At 43.5% G+C, this 16,642-nt stretch overlaps 1 protein-coding gene across 1 annotated transcript in view; it reads right to left on the minus strand.

Moving 5' to 3' along the window:
- The window catches only part of TACR3 (tachykinin receptor 3), a 340,017-nt gene that overhangs the window by 121,621 nt on the left and 201,754 nt on the right, over nt 1-16,642 (minus strand). Inside the window, exon 3 of the mRNA XM_073601795.1 lies at nt 16,417-16,567. Coding sequence (XP_073457896.1) covers nt 16,417-16,567 — 151 coding nt within the window. The remainder of the gene's footprint in view (nt 1-16,416; nt 16,568-16,642) is intronic.

Here is a 16,642-nt window from a genome sequence, read left to right on the forward strand (position 1 = left end):
CTTTTTCAGGTGTAATGGGCAGCATTATTGATGATGGATTTACATCAGGGGACACCGTTTTTTTATTTTTTAATTGTCAAAAACGATCTCTGAGTTTTTATTACTTTTTGATACTTTTTTGGTAAATGGGTAGGGGCACTATGTACCCCATACTCATTCACATGGGGGGTCGGGAACTGGGGGCCCCTTCCTAAAGGGAGCTTCCATATTCTGAAGGGCCCCTTGCCAGCAAACCCCCACAACCACAGCCCAGGGTTGTGAGGAAGAGAGCCCTCTGCCCCAAAGCACCCATCCCCCCATGTTGAGGACATGTGGCTTGATATGGTTCTGAAGGGGGGGTGATCGCTTTTACCCCCCTTTCCTGACCTGCCAGGTTGCATGCTCTGATAAGGGTCTGGTATGGATTTTGAGGGGCCCACGCCGTTTTAAACTTTTTCAATTATTTTTTTATTATTCAGCTGTCAGCAGGGAAGCCCATTGACAGCTGATGACTCATCGGTTGTCAAGGACGCTGTGGCCGGGTTCCTGGTCCTGCTCCTGCTCCTTAACAACCTGCTTTTACTGCACCCTGATTGGTAAAGCTTTGCCCAGTCAGGGTGCACAATGTACTGTGCAGCATGCAGTGCATTGCAGGACATTCAGCGGTGCAAACACCCACCAAACAGCCTGCAAATTCGTGTGTTCCCCAAACAGGGCGAAATGTCAATGTTCGGCCCGAACTCATGCCCCGGCCGAACCCTTCACCCAACTCTAGTCCCATATTAATAATGAGAATGAAAATGTAGGACATAGGATAGGGGGCCTCATCTAGGAATCATATTAGGGAGATTTCAAAATAGGTATAAGATCCTGGGTAGTAATGTTCATCTTAAGAGACGAGATCTTTCCATACCAAGAAAGATTTGGTCCTGACCATCTATTCATATCTTCTGAAAGTTTTCTAAACATAGGTGGATAATTTGCTGAGTAGAGTGTATGTAGGGAGTAGGTCAAATGGATCCCTAAATAAGAAAGGGAATGAGGTGCCCACTAAAACCCAGAATTGTGACGCAGCACTGTAACTGTGGTTTCAGAAAGATTTATTTTTGTTAACTGTTAAGCCTGATAACCACGAAAAGGAATGTATAAGTAAATTAGGTAATGTCAGATGAGGGCAAGTAATGTACAGTAAAACATTGTCTGCAAATAATGCACATTTATGTTGGTAATGACCGCAATGAATGCGTTTGATAATGGGATGAGCACGTTTAGAGATAGCTAGTGGTTCCATTGCGATTGCAAATAAGAGGGGTGATAAGGGACAACCTTGTTGTGTGCCTCATTTTATATGTAGGGGGTCTGATTTGAAAAATATGTGCTGTGGGAGTGTAATATAAAGGATGCAGAACACATAGGAAGAAATAGTCGAATCCAATAGTTTCTAACAACAAAAATGAGTAATCCCAAGAAAGACTGTCAAATGCCTTGTGGAGATCTAATGACAACAGCATAGCGTGTCCGGTCAGTGGAGAATCCCACTGTGAGTGAACCGCCGTAATAAAGTTCCATGATCGATGTATATGATCTGATGTTTGTCGATATCTAATAAATCCTGATGGATATAGTAAAAGAGTTTAATCGCAGTGCTAATGTTTTTGTAAGAATTTTAAGGTCACAATTAACCACTCCAATACAGGACTTTTATACACCCTTCCTTCCCAGACCAATTTTTAGCTTTCAGCGCTCTCACACTTTGAATGACAATTACTCAGTCATGCTACACTGTACCCAAACCAAAATTTTATCATTTTTTTTCTCACAAACATAGCTTTCTTTTGGTGGTATTTAATCACCACTGTTTTTTTTATTTTTTGCAATATAAGTGAAAAAAGAGAGACATTTTTGAAAAAAAAACACTTTTTTTTAGTTTCTATTGTAAAATTTTGCAAATAAGTAATTTTTCTTCATAAATTTGGGCCAAAATGTATACTGCTACATATAAAATAACCCAAATTAGTGTATATTATTTGGTCTCTGTGAAAGTTATAGAGTCTACAAGTTATGGTGCAAATCATTGAAAAATTATCACATCTGATCACACCTGATGTACTGAAGGCCTATCTCATTTCTTGAGTCCCTAACAAGCCAGGAAAGTACAAATACCCACCAAATTAGCCCTTTTTGGAAAGCAGACATTCCAAGGTATTTAGTAAGAAGCATGGTGAGTTTTTTGAAGTTGTAATTTTTTCCCACAATTCTGGGAAATTTAATTTTTTGCACAAAAATGTCATAATAACAAGTTATTTTACTCACACAGCACATGCATACTTGCAATGACACCCCAAAATACATTCTGCTACTCCTCCTGAGCATAGTGATACCACATTTGTGAGACTTTTACACAGCCTGGCCACATACAGAGGTCTAACATCCAACTAGCACCGTCAGGCGTTTTACGAGCATAAATTGCACATCTCATTTGATGACAACCCATCACAATTTTGAACGCCCTGGAGCACCAGGTCAATGGAAACACCCACAAAATGACCCCATTTTGGAAAGCTAACACCCCAACGTATAATCTATGAGGCATAATGAGTCTTTTGAAAGGTTCATTTTTTTCCAGTAGTTTTTGGAATATGGGGGAAAAAAATGAAAACGCATTTTTTTAATACAAAATTGTCCATTTATAAGATATTTCCAACACATAGCATGTACATAGCAAAAATGACACCCCAAAATATATTCTGCTACACCTCCTGAGTATGGCGATACCAAATGTGTGAGACTTTTACCCAGCCTGGCCACATACAGAGGCCCAACATTGAAATAGCAGCTTCAGGCATTCTAGGAGCATATATGACACATCTCATTTCTCAACCACCTATTACAATTATGAAGGCCTTGGAGCACCAGGACAATGGAAATGGCCACAAAATGACCCCATTTTGGAAAGCTAACACCCCAACGTATAATCTGTGAGGCATAATTAGTCTTTTGAATGGTTCATTTTTTCCCAAAGTTTTTGGAATATGTGGGAAAAAAATGAAAACGCATTTTTTTTATACAAAGTTGTCCATTTATAAGATATTACCAACACATAGCATGTACATAGCAAAACTGACACCCCAAAATACATTCTGCTACTCCTCCTAAGTATGGAGATACCACATGTGTGAGACTTTTACACAGCCTGGCCACATACAGAGGCCCAACATTGAAGTAGCACCGTCAGGCGTTCTACATGCATAAATTACACATCTCATTTCTCAACCACCTATTACAGTTTTGAAGACCCTGCGGCACCAGGACAATGGAAACGCCCCCAAAATGACCCCATTTTGGAAAGCTAACACCCCAATGTATAATCTATGAGGCATAATGAGTCTTTTGAACGGTTCGTTTTTTTCCAGTAGTTTTTGGAATATGGGGGAAAAAAATGAAAACGCATTTTTTTAATACAAAGTTGTCCATTTATAAGATATTTCCAACACATAGCATATACATAGCAAAAATGACAGAGCAAAATACATTCTGCTACTCCTCCTGAGTATGGTTATACCAAATGTGTGAGACTTTTACACAGCCTGGCCACATACAGAGGCCCAACACTGAAATAGCAGCTTCAGGCATTCTAGGAGCATATATGACACATCTCATTTCTCAACCACCTATTACAATTTTAAAGGCCCTGGAGCACCAGGACAATGGAAACGCCCACAAAATGACCCCATTTTGGAAAGGTAACCCCCCAATGTATAATCTATGAGGCACAATTAGTCTTTTGAATGGTTCATTTTTTCCCGAAGTTTTTGGAATATGTAGAAAAAAAATGAAAACGCATTTTTTTTTATACAAAGTTATCCATTTATAAGATATTACCAACACATAGCATGTACATAGCAAAACTGACACCCCAAAATACATTCTGCTACTCCTCCCGAGTATGGCGATACCACATGTGTGAGACTTTTACACAGCCTGGCCACATACAGAGGCCCAACATCCAAGTAGCACCGTCAGGCGTTCTACAAGCATAAATTACACATCTCATTTCTCAACCACCTATTACAGTTGTGAAGACCCTGGAGCACCAGGACAATGGAAACGCCCACAATATGACCCCATTTTGGAAAGCTAACACCCCAACATATAAGCTATGAGGCATAATGAGTCTTTTGAATGGTTCATTTTTTTACAGAAGTTTTTGGAAAAAGTGGAAAAAAAATGAAAACGCATTTTTTTTACACAAAGTTGTCCATTTATAAGATATGTCCAACACACAGCATGTACATAGCAAAAATGACACCCCAAAATACATTCTTCTACTCCTCCTGAGTATGGCGATACCACATGTGTGAGACTTTTACATAGCCTGGCCACATACAGAGGCCCAACATCCAAGTAGGACTGTCAGTTGTTCTAGGAGCATACATTACACACAGAAATTCCTGCCAACCTATCACATTGTTGAAGGCCCTTCATATTTCTAACACATAGCATGTACTGTACATACCAATTACAAACCAAAATACATTCTGCTAAGTAAAGGGTAAAGAAAAGATTACCTGCGGTTTTGGTAGTGCAGTGGTCCACAGAAGAGAGCATTGGTCCAGGCAGCAGGCAGGAATGTGGACAGCGACAGGAAAACAGGCAGCAGGCAGGAATAGTCAGTACAGGTAGAGATGTCAGCACAGCCAAAGCATTGGACCAGATAGCAGGCAGGGATGTGGTCAGCAGCAGCAAAAGGATCAAAGGATCGTCCATGCAGAAGGCAGGAATACTGTCAATAGTTAGTACATGCAGCAGGCAGAGGTATGGTCAGCATGGCCAGAGTATTTGTCCAGGTAGCAGGCAGTACCACCAAGCTTAGGGCATCGGTCAGGAAAGAATGGGGACAGGGGTAGAGGCTTCTCCCACCCAAATCACTTTGAAGCCTCCGGGCAACCAGACCCTGTTCTGGGAACACAGAAAACCAAAAACTGGTTTTCTGAACTCAGAACACTATTCTGGAGCCCCTCACATATGTGAGACCCCTGTGTAGCAGGGTGAAAGATCAATCCAAGGGGCAGGCAAAAACATGGTCAACAGGCCGAGGTCAGTGCAGGTAAAAGGCAGAAATATACGTTAGGCAGAGGCATAGTCGATACAGTCCAGGGTCAGTTCAAGTGAAAGGCAAAAACATGGCAGAAAAACAATGCAGACGGTAGGCAGAGGCATAGTCAAGAAACAGGCCAGGGTCATTTCACAGACAATGATATGGTTGGTTGAGGTAGGGAAGTATTCAGGACAGAAATTGAAAACGGGGAAATGGCAGTATTAGAAATATGGGCTAATAGTTTTCCAGAGTGTGATATCGCTTGAAGCATTCTCCGATGCAAAGGCCAGGTTGGGAGGGACAGTCAGGACAATAGAAGCTGGTATCTCTCCTAATTCCTCTTTTGGTGCACACCCGACATTTTTTTTGGCGTCATCTTCCGGATCCTGTTGGTGGAATATGGTCTGGGAAATGGCACTCATGTAGTGTGCTGACACAATCAGAGCGAATGCTTTCTGGGGGGGATACTTGCTGATAGATCAGGGCAGTGACAATGTCTTTAATAAACTTTATGAAGGTGGTGGGTGTTTCCGTTGATTTTTGGTAGATGATGACAGAATTTAAAAGGGCCAAATGAAAAAAGTAAATTGCGACTTTTTTGAACCAGAAGAGGGATTTTCTTGTTGAAAGATAGAGCTGCAACATTTGATCATTTAAATCCACCCCCCATGTATTTATTGAACTCGTTCAAAGGCTTGCGAACGGTACCGCATCTTCTGTGAAGTTCCACTGAGGTGTCATCGTGGATGGTGGACATGATGTACACATTTTTCCTATCCCTCCACTTCACAGCCAACACTTCCTCGGTCCTCAAGCTTGTCGATTCCCCCCTTTGAATGGTTGTGGTGACAAGATGCTGTGGGAAGCCCTTTCGGTTTTTCCTTGTTGTACCACAGGCCAAAGTTTTTTTTAGATCTAGGTGGCAGAGAAGGGGTAAATGTAATAGTTGTACATGTAAATATGATACCCCTTTTGGAGAAGTGGGAATGCCAACTCCCAAACAATTTTTCCACTTATTCCCATGTACGAGGGACACTCAGGGAGCTGGATCTGGGTATCTTTGCCTTCGTACACACGGAATGAGTGCACATTACCGGTGGCGCTTTCACAAAGCTTGTTAAGCTTCAAGCCGTACCTCGCCCTTTTACTGGGGATATATTGCTTGATTCCCAGTCGACCTGTGAAATGCACCAGGGATTCATCCACCGATATGTTTTTGTCAGGGACATAAAGTTCGGCAAACTTCTTGGAAAAAAAATTAATTAGGGGGCGAACTTTATATAGTTTGTCAAAGTTTGGGTGATTTGGGGGGGGCACTGTGAGTTGTCACTGAAATGCAGGAAGGGCATTATAATTTCGTATCGAGACCTGGACATGGCCGATGAAAAAATTGGCATATGGTGGATGGGTTTGGTCGACCAATACTTATGCATTTCTTTTTTTTGTAAGCCCCATGTTGAGCGTTAGGCCTAAAAACAATTTAAGCTCCACCACTGTTAGGGGTCTCCATTCAAAAGGGCGGGCATGGCTAGAGCTGGGGTTGGTTGCAATGAATTGTTGGGCAAAGAGATTGGTTTGGTCCACGATGCCTTGAATCAATTCGTCAGGGAAAAATAAATTTAAAAAATCCATTTGGGAAAAACCTGCAGTGTTGACCTGCACACCTGGCTGTGTTGTAAAAAGGGGGATCGTGGCTGACCCTGTGGTAGAAGGCAGCCACAATGGGTTTGCCAAGGCATCTGGAAGCTGGGTTTGGGCCCTAATTCTTTGGCGTGCACTTGTACTGGGCCTTTCCTCCTGGGGTCTACCGCCGTTGGCACTGCTGGTAGCTGCCTGGTGTTCAGACTGTCGTCTTTTTGGACAGATTGCTTCCTCCTCTAATTCGGATCCTGATGTGCTGCCTTCGGGGGGCTCATATTCCGAACCAGAATCGGAATCAGAACTGAGTGGTGAGAGCTCCCCGTTGCACTCATCGGTCAGACTGAGTATTTGGTATGCCTCTTCTGGGGTGTACACCTTTCTGGACATAGTGGCTGACTGGCTGTATGTACTCTGGTGGCAGGTACTCTGGTGGCAGGTGGTGAGGTGGCGGGTACTCTGGTGAGGTGACAGGTACTCTGGTGGCAGGTACTCTGGTGGCAGGTGGTGAGGTGGCAGGTACTCTAGTGGCAGGTACTCTGGTGGCTGGTGGTGAGGTGGCAGGTACTCTGATGGCAGCTACTCTGGTGACCGGTGGTGAGGTGGCGGGTACTCTTGTGGCAGGTACTCTGGTGGCAGGTGGTGAAGTGGTGGGTACTCTGGTGGCAGGTACTCCAGTAGCAGGTACTCTGGTGGCAGGTGGTGAGGTGGCAGGTACTCTGGTGGCAGGTACTCTGGTGGCCGGTGGTGAGGTGGGGGGTACTATGGTGGCAGGTACTCTGGTGACAGGTACTCTGGTGGCAGGTGGTGAGGTGGTGGGTACTCTGGTGGCAGGTGCTGAGGTGGCGGGTACTCCTGATGGACAGGTACTCCTGATGACAGGTACTCTTTATTTAGGGGGGCAATCTGGGCACAGTAGTACATATATGTATAGTACAATGTGTAACTCACTGTTAGCTGATCTCCTCCTCACACTGGATCGGTGTGTGAAGAGGAGAGTTTTGTTTACATTAGTGACCGGCTGTGATTGGACACAGCCGGTCACGTGGTAAAGAGCCATTTCATTGGCTACACTGATCAGGGCTAAGCTGTATCCAAGGGAAAAGCCTCAGCCCCGATCACCACTGCACTGGACACCGTGCACGCCGCTTCCCAATGCCGCTCTGCATATTGACAGGTCCGCCACTCCCGGAAGCTCTGCTGCCCGCCCCCGCCGCTCCAATACCCCCATCGGGGAATGACTGTGTCCCGAGGGACACGGCGGAACCCTGATCGCCGCTCCGCTCAGTAGCGGCGGAAAGCCGAGGCCGTCATATGACGCCCACCGAGGATGGGAGATCCCATCTGTGGGTGTCATTTGACTATGGCTGTGTATTGAAGCGGTTAATTAATAAGATCAGTCTGTAGTATGATATTTCTGCAAGGTCCTTATGTGGTTTGGGGATTACACTAATATATGCCCTGTTTTCATCTGTCAAGATAAGATTGCCTCTTCTCAAATAATTAAAATATAAGACTAAATGAGGTGTCAAAAGATCAGCAAAGTCTTTATAATAGCCGTTGGGTAATCCATCAAGTCCCGGAGATTCAACTTTAATGTCTTCAGAACCTGAGAAATCTCATTGCATGAGAAAAGTTTGTCTGCACCCTTCTCTTTTCCTTTTTTTAAATTAAAATAATAAACATGTTATACTTACCTGCTCTGTGCAATGGTGTATGCAGTGGTCCATTTCTTCCTCCTGGGGTTTCCTGATGGCACTGACTGCTCTTCCTCTTCTACTTAAAATTTACAGCATTACAAGAAATGCCCATAAAGCATGTTGTTTCAACAACATAATTTCAGCTAGTCAATAAAGAGCATTCAGACAAGCCCTGCATTCTTGCAGAAGGGAGTAGCACACACAGGGACTAAACAAAGTAACAGTAATTATGAAATTATACACAGGATGTACAGTCTCTCACAAAAGTGAGTACACCCCTCGCATTTTTGTAAATTTTTTTATATCTTTTCAAGTGACAACACTAAAGAAATAACACTTTGCTACAATGTACAATAGTGAGTGTACAGCTTGTATAACAGTGTAAATTTGCTGCCCCCTCAAAATAACTTAACGCACAGCCCTTAATGTCTAAACCGCTGGCAACAAAAGTGAGTACACCCCTAAGTGAAAATGTCCAACTTGGGCCAAAAGTGTCAATATTTTGTGTGGCCACCATTATTTTCCAGCACTGCCTTAACCCTCTTGGGCATGGAGTTCACCAGAGCTTCACAGGTTGCCAATGGAGTCCTCTTCCACTCCTCCATGATGACATCACGGAGCTGATGGATGTTAGAGCTCTGCGCTCCTCCACTTTCGATTTGAGGCAGCCCCAAAGATGCTCAATAGGCTTTAGGTCTGGAGAAATGCTTGGCCAGTTCCTCATCTTTACCCTCAGGTTCTTTAGCAAAGAAGTGGTCATCTTGGAGGTGTGTTTGGGGTCGTTAACATGTTGGAATACTGCCCTGCGGCCCTGTCTCCGAAGGGAGGGGATCATGCTCTGCTTCAGTATGTCACAGTGCATGTTGGCATTCATGGTTCCCTCAATGAACTGTAGCTCCCCAGTGCTGGCAGCACTCTTGCAGCCCCAGGCCATGACACTTCCACCACCATGCTTGACTGTAGGCATGACACACTTGTCTTTGTACTCCTCACCTAGTGGCCACCACACACGCTTGACACCATCTGAACCAAATAAATTTAACTTGGTCTCATCAGACCACAGGACATGGTTCCAGTAATCCATGTCCTTAGTCTGCTTGTCTTCAGCAAACTGTTTGCGGGTTTTCTTGTGCATAATCTTTAGAAGAGGCTTCCTTCTGGGACGACAGCCATGCAGACCAATTTGATGCAGTGTGCGGCATATGGTCTGAACACTGACAGGATAACCCCCACCCCTTCAACCTCTGCAGCAATGCTGGCAGCACTCATACGTCTATTTTCCAAAGACAACCTCTGGATATGACCCTGAGCATGTTCACTCAACTTCTTTGGTAGACTACGGCGAGGCCTGTTCTGAGTGGAACCTGTCCTGTTAAACCGCTGTATAGTCTTGGCCACCATGCTGCAGCTCAGTTTCAGGGTCTTGGCAATCTTCTTATAGCCTAGGCCAACTTTATGTAGAGCAACAATTCATTTTTGTCAGGTCCTCAGAGAGTTCTTTGCCATGTGGTGCCATGTTGAACTTCCAGTGACCAGTATGGGAGAGTGAGAGTGATAACACCAAATTTAACACACCTGCTCCCCATTCACACCTGAGACCTTGTAACACTAACTAGTCACGATGGGCCGGGGAAGGAAAATGGCTAATTGGGCCCAATTAGGACATTTTCACTTAGGAGTGTACTTACTTTTGTTGCCAGTAGTTTAGACATTAATGGCTGTGTGTTGAGTTATTTTGTGGGGACAGCAAATTTATATAAGTTATATAAAGCTGTTATATAAGCTGTACACTCACTATTTTACATTGTAGCAAAGTGTCATTTCTTCAGTGTTGTCACATGAAAAGATATAATAAAATATTTACAAAAATGTGAGGTGTGTACTCACTTTTGTGAGATACTGTATTTAGGTAACAATAAGTAGTGCAATTTGTTTTGATTTGGACACATTTTTGGTTATTTTGAGATCCGAATGTGTCCTAATCTCCAAATAAAATAGTAAAGAATTCTGTTTAAATTTGTTTAATTTTATTTTGTATATTTGTTTTCTAATGAATTCCAAATTTTCAGAACATTTAGTCGGATTGGATGAAAAATTATAGACCAATTTGAATTCTGTGTGAAGAATAGCTGGTTGTTAAGGAGCGGGATGGGAAACCGGTCACTGCTTTCTTAACAACCGATGAAAAATTCTGAAAAAAACAGCTTGGGACCCCCCCCCAATCCATACCAGGCCCTTCAGATCTGGTATGGATTTTAAGGGGAAACCCACACCATAATGAAAAAAAAAACTACATGGGCCCCCCAAAATCCATACCAGACCCTTATCCGAGCATGAAGCCTGGGAAGTAAGGGGGGGCAAGTGAGCAGCCCCCCCTTTAACAATACCAGGCCATAGGCCCTCAACATGGGGGTGCTTTGGGGCAGGGGGGACTCTGCCACCCCACCCCAAAGCATCATGTCCCCGTGGAGACAAGGGCCTCTTCTCCAAAACCCTCGGTGGTGGTTGTGGGGGTCTGCGGGTGGGGGGCCCAGATCCTGCTCCCCACTATGTGAATGAGTATGGGGTACATAGTACCCCTACCCATTTGCCAAAAAAGTGTAAAAAAGTGAATAATGACACAACACAAGTTTTTGACAATTCCTTTATTAAAAAAATAAAACAAAAATTTCCCCTGGTGTAGATCCATCATCAATTATGGTACCAGTCGCCACAGCCGGACCTGAAAAAAATAAAAAAAAATCTTGAAGGCTCCCACCATCTGCCTGCTCCGCCATCTGTCATTTCTTTAATAGCTAAGGGGCAGCCAAAAATGTCAGACGGTGGAGGAGACATCTGGACTGCAGCCTTGCCAAATACATGCCTGAGTGTCCTTTAAGCCTGCCCGCTGTTATCCTCGAGCAACGGTAAAAGATTGTAGGTGCGGCAGGTCTGAATAGAGGGCAGGACTTTTCAAATTAAGAAGTTGGTGATTGGTTGCTAAGCAACAGGACGGTTCAAGCAACCATTCACCGATTCATATCCCATTTGACAAGCATTTGCTCCTGGGTTGACCCCACCCTCTGACATTTTCAGCGAGTTGATGAGCTCGGCTGTTATATCTCTTCATAAACACATTGTTATGCCCAAGGCTGCCTTCCAGAGACTGGGCTCTGTTGTCCCTGTATCCATCGGTAGTTACCCTGTGGCTTTCATACCAAGGCTTCCCCTGGCTGGTATTCATTGGCTTCCATCTTTTCATCCATGCTGAGTCTCTACCAGTGTATAGAGTTTGGTTGTGTGATGGATCCTGGAAACCCTGGCTGGGCACCTCCACCAGACCTGTGTCTCCTGTTTTCCAAATGCACCTGCAGCCGGCAGACTCACCAAAACCAGCCCTTAACCCCCCAATCACAAGGCAAACCACACAGGTGTTGAGGGTTAAATATGCAGAGCATAAACAGTTTATTAAGTACAAAACATACACCTTTAAACACAGTTAGTGACACTCCCCTTAGCCTGGTCATAGTGGGGGTAGGGGACAAGGAAGAACCAATGAGAACCCGACACTTGTACATTCAAACAGAAACTACAGTTGAAACACATAAAGGGATTATGACAAACAGGCAGCCCCTTCTTACACATCCCCTACTGGGATGTGTCTCCACACCTTTTGTCTACGTGCCATGACATAACAGAATTAAACACAATAGCAAGAGGGGGAGGATGGGGAGAAGGGATGCAACTTACATAGGGACATCATTACATTATCCCAAGCCATTTTGTCCCCAAGCCTCGTAGCCACATTCTTTGGGCATAATCCCATCTTGTATATGCCTTTATCAGCTAAATGTACATTGTTTGTGGAATAAATGTATATATTTAGCCCAGCCGGGCCAATAGGTTTAAGTAACCGGAAACAGCTCCACAAGCTTGGCCACAGATACCACGTTCACCCAGTTCCGATGAACCAGCGACAGCGGACACAAATGTCTGGAGGTGGCATCTTCTCCTGGTTGCGGGAGACAGCAAATAGCCCTCCAAATCTCCCATTCTCTGTTGGGCCAACTTTTTGATACCGATTTTTGGAAGCAAATTTATTTCCTCAAATATACCACCAATCCACCATTGTGTTATAAATACCCTTTGTCCATCAGTGGACAGAATCAGTAGTACTTTATGGTTGTTTTTTGTCCATTTCTCCAGTGGATTGCCTCCAGCATGGGACTATATGTATCATGCTTTTTTATACATTCCAAGCACAAGTGATTCAGCTCCTTGATCTCATGTTAGTTTTTATCATATTGATGGAATGGGGGGTCTGTGGTGTAAGAAGGAAGGGGGGGTTGTAAAGGGAGCACTCTGATGTAAGGATGGGGATAGGGGGAGACTATGATGTGAAGGGGACTGTGGTGTAAGGATGGGGGGACTGAGGCCACCTATGAATTTGCTGTGGCCTGCATTAAAAAATGCTGCCACTGGGAAATCACATGGTGCCTTTGCCCCATGTGATTTCCCGTGCCCAAAACTTTGCTGTGAGTGTGGCTACAGGTGGCTGTGGGAATAGGTGAAATTTACACACTGCCCCGCACCCTCTACCACCCACAACAGTGTGATCCTAGCCTGGGGGGGGAGCCTAGGGGTTTGTGATGTAAACGAGGAGACTGTGATGTGAAGAGAGAACTGAAGACACTGATTTAAGAGCTCATTCCCACTTGCGCAGAGATCTATGTTTTCCTGCACTGGAAAAACATAGGTCTCTGCAAGGACATTAGAAAACAATTGTTTTCTATGTATCTATAGTATACCTATATGCGCTAAATCCAAAAGAAAGACTGCTGCACTTTTTATGATTCCCGAATTCCCAGACGTAGCCTTTTACGGGGAAATGCGTCAGTGAGTGCCAGGAGCTACATCACTACGGTCCAGACCTGTCAGTGTATCCCACAGTCGGATCTTCCTCTCTCTACTGCTTGATTGTTTCGCTTTAATTGTAAGTGCAATGGCTATATTTTTCAATAAATTCCTGAGTTTACATATTGCACAATGAGCCTTCCTGTTTTCCACACATATATTACGGTCTGAGTGTAAGGTGTATAGGAAGCCATGGTACACGTGTGTAGAGGCTGGGACGCTAATAATTGGGCTTACGATCCATCTCCCAAGAGTGCTGGTGTGTTAACTAGACAGAGCTACACACAGGATATTTTCTTTTCTCAGGCATTCCATGGTCTCTTATAATTTAGTGATTGTGAGGATCTGGTAAGAGGCACATTTATCCTTAACACTGGTGGAGCATGGATATATCTTTATTTGTCACTGGGAACGGTGCACTTCATGTAATTTTATTTGAAAAACTATATGGACATTTTTTTTGAATAATATTTACACATGGACACATGTTTACATTTATTGTTTTACTTTGGGGACACTTTTTGATACCATGTTTTTCTAATATTAACTCACTGGCTTTGAGTTCACACTGAATTTCAGCAGTGATTTAATCATTTTTTGTGGTATTGTTAATAGACAGCGCAATGTTTTCACCTTTTATATATAGTAATTGTTTTCTATATGCCCTGTTCACACTGCATTTTTTGGCATCTCACTGGAGCTAACCTGAAGGCTCTACAGTCTGTTTCTATGCATCGAGCCATGGTGCATAAAATTAATGAAATGTAATTTTAACACTTGCCCCGCCACTTCCTGGACCTCACATTAACAGGTGCCCACACAGCGGAACCCTGCATTTTACCATGAGGGCCAGGAAGATCAGGCCCTAAAGGGTGGAGGGACTGTGATGCATACAGGAGGCAGTGATGTGAAGAGTGTAATTAAAGCACAAACATGAGACTTAGACCTCTGCTGGAAGAAAATTTTATTTATCAGACCTCTGTGAATTTTAATTAAGCATCCTCGCCCTACGCTATTTAGAATCTAACTGCCATGAAATTTACGTTTTTAAAGATATGATATATTTTTATGTAGCATCCTCTAGAGTGCTAGGTGAGTAGTTTAGATTTTTGTCAGTGTAGGCAAATGTAAACAGTTTTGGCTAGCAGCCAGGCCTGCTTGTTTTTTTTCCTGGGTCAGCAGAAATCCAGGGGAAGCTGGGTGACTCACAGGCAGCATCACTGAGAGCTCCCACCTGTTTCCAGAATATGCTAGAATCTTCTGGATAGAAAGGAGGAGAGAAGAGGTGGAGCTGCCTGGAGTATTCTGAGGGCCCTGACCCATCCCCAACTTGGGTTGGCAGGGGACAGGCCTCCTCAAATACTCAAGGTCAGCCCAGGGGGAGTTGTGTGGAGTGTTAGGCTGTGGTGGCCTTGGAGGGAGCTCCCTAGTCTGGGGGAGGCTTGGGCCTGTGCTCGGGTGCGGACGGGACCTTCCTAATACCAACGTTTTTGTCCTGGACAGGAGGCATGGGAGCAAGGAGAGGACAGCAGGAGAACCCTGCCGGGCAAGTTTCCAGGAGGATCAAGAAGTTGAAGCCAAGGGGGCTGATGAGTGACACACAGCCAGAAGGACTGGGAGGCACACCTGAAAGAACTGGGGGCATGCAGTTTAGGATGGATGCAGAGCCAGTGGAGAGGACTGTGGTGGCATGGGCAGTGGAAAGAGGCAGCTGCAGCCAGGAGGGCTGGCAGGGCCTGAAGAGGTGGTACTGGGATCAGCTAGCACTGGGACTACCAATTTTGCTACACCACAGGGGCCTGCAAAAGGCATTTTCTGCTTTGGGTCTGGCTGAGTCAGGCCTGCAATTCAGTGCTACCTGGTCCTGGGTGTAGTAGTTATACAAGCAAGTTAGTGCTGGCGGTAGAAAAGAGGAAGTTGTATATACCAGAGATGTATATAGTTCTTAGTCTCTATTGCTTTTATAATCAACTGGGCATCCCATATTTACCCTAGCACCTGAACCCCATCCAAGTTTATTTCCCCAAATAAATAAAAAAAACAAAGTGCACAGAGTGTTTTCTGTCTACCGAGTGGCTGATTGTGTGCCTGGTTGTGCAGGGTGACAGACGGACCAGAACTACCAGCAGCCCTTACGGGGGTACCGCTATTACAAGAAAAATATAAACCCTGCTAGAGACACAGTGATATATAAGAGGATAAAAAGGGTGCAGTAAATCACATTCTTTGTGAAATATGTGTTCTGTGTTGGCATGGAAAATGTGGAAGTGAGTTGTGTGCTATTGAAGATCAGTACAGATACCGCATAATGAATTATGTGCACTGAGAAGCAGATCTTACTGGCTGCATGGTGTGAATCGTGTGTGCTGAACTGCCAGTACTCCACTGATGGCAGAGGTAATGTAGAGTGAACTCACTGGATACACGAATACTGGAGAGTGAGGTGTATGTACTATAGTACAGATCTAATTAATGGAATAGATGATGGGATAATGTTCTGTGTCTTTTGAAGGGTTGATCTTTACTTCCTGTGTGTGCTGTCTCTTTTTCATCTCAAAGCCTGTGCATATAGAAAGTAAATTACATTGTATGCGTTTATTCCTTTACAAAAAGTAGAGCTATTTTAAATTTAAAAAAATGTGTGGGATGTATTACAAATTAGAATAATAATGACTCTGTGGCATGCCTGAATTACCTCCAATGTGCAAATTAAGGTGGAGAATAGAACAAGTATAGGTACGCAGACCAGGGATATAAAAAGTTATGTAATATCATGCAATCTTGTCACAAGCAGGATTTTTGCAGATTGCTTGTTCTTATAGCATTGGCTTGTTAATAATCTTATTATTGATCGTGATGTTGAAAAATTGTTGCGTATCTTAGGGACTTAACCCAATGCACTGTTTGTTGCGGTATATCATTTTCATGAATATTTTTCAAATGCATTTGTCTGTTAAGATTTATATAACAATAAATCAATAAATAAATAAATAAATAAATAAAAACAAGATCAATACAAAATAATAAAGTATTAAACTAATATATTTTTACAGAATGACCAATTATGAAGAGGTAAACTATTATCCATAATCAGTAAATAAAAGTTACCTTTCTTTTAGCCCTGAGTTGCTCATGATATTTGTCAGATGTATCTCCAGGTATTTCTCCACCCCATAGAGTAATTCCAACAATTGTATATGTAATTCCCATGACAAGCAATGGGAAGCAGTACACAAACAAGACCACAATGATTTGATACCTAAAATATAAATGAGTAATACAGGATAAATGCACTGGGTAACAATATCACAACAAACAGTTTAAAAACAATACA

This window comes from Aquarana catesbeiana, linkage group LG01 (assembly GCF_042186555.1).
Source record: "Aquarana catesbeiana isolate 2022-GZ linkage group LG01, ASM4218655v1, whole genome shotgun sequence".
Classification (NCBI taxonomy): domain Eukaryota; kingdom Metazoa; phylum Chordata; class Amphibia; order Anura; family Ranidae; genus Aquarana; species Aquarana catesbeiana.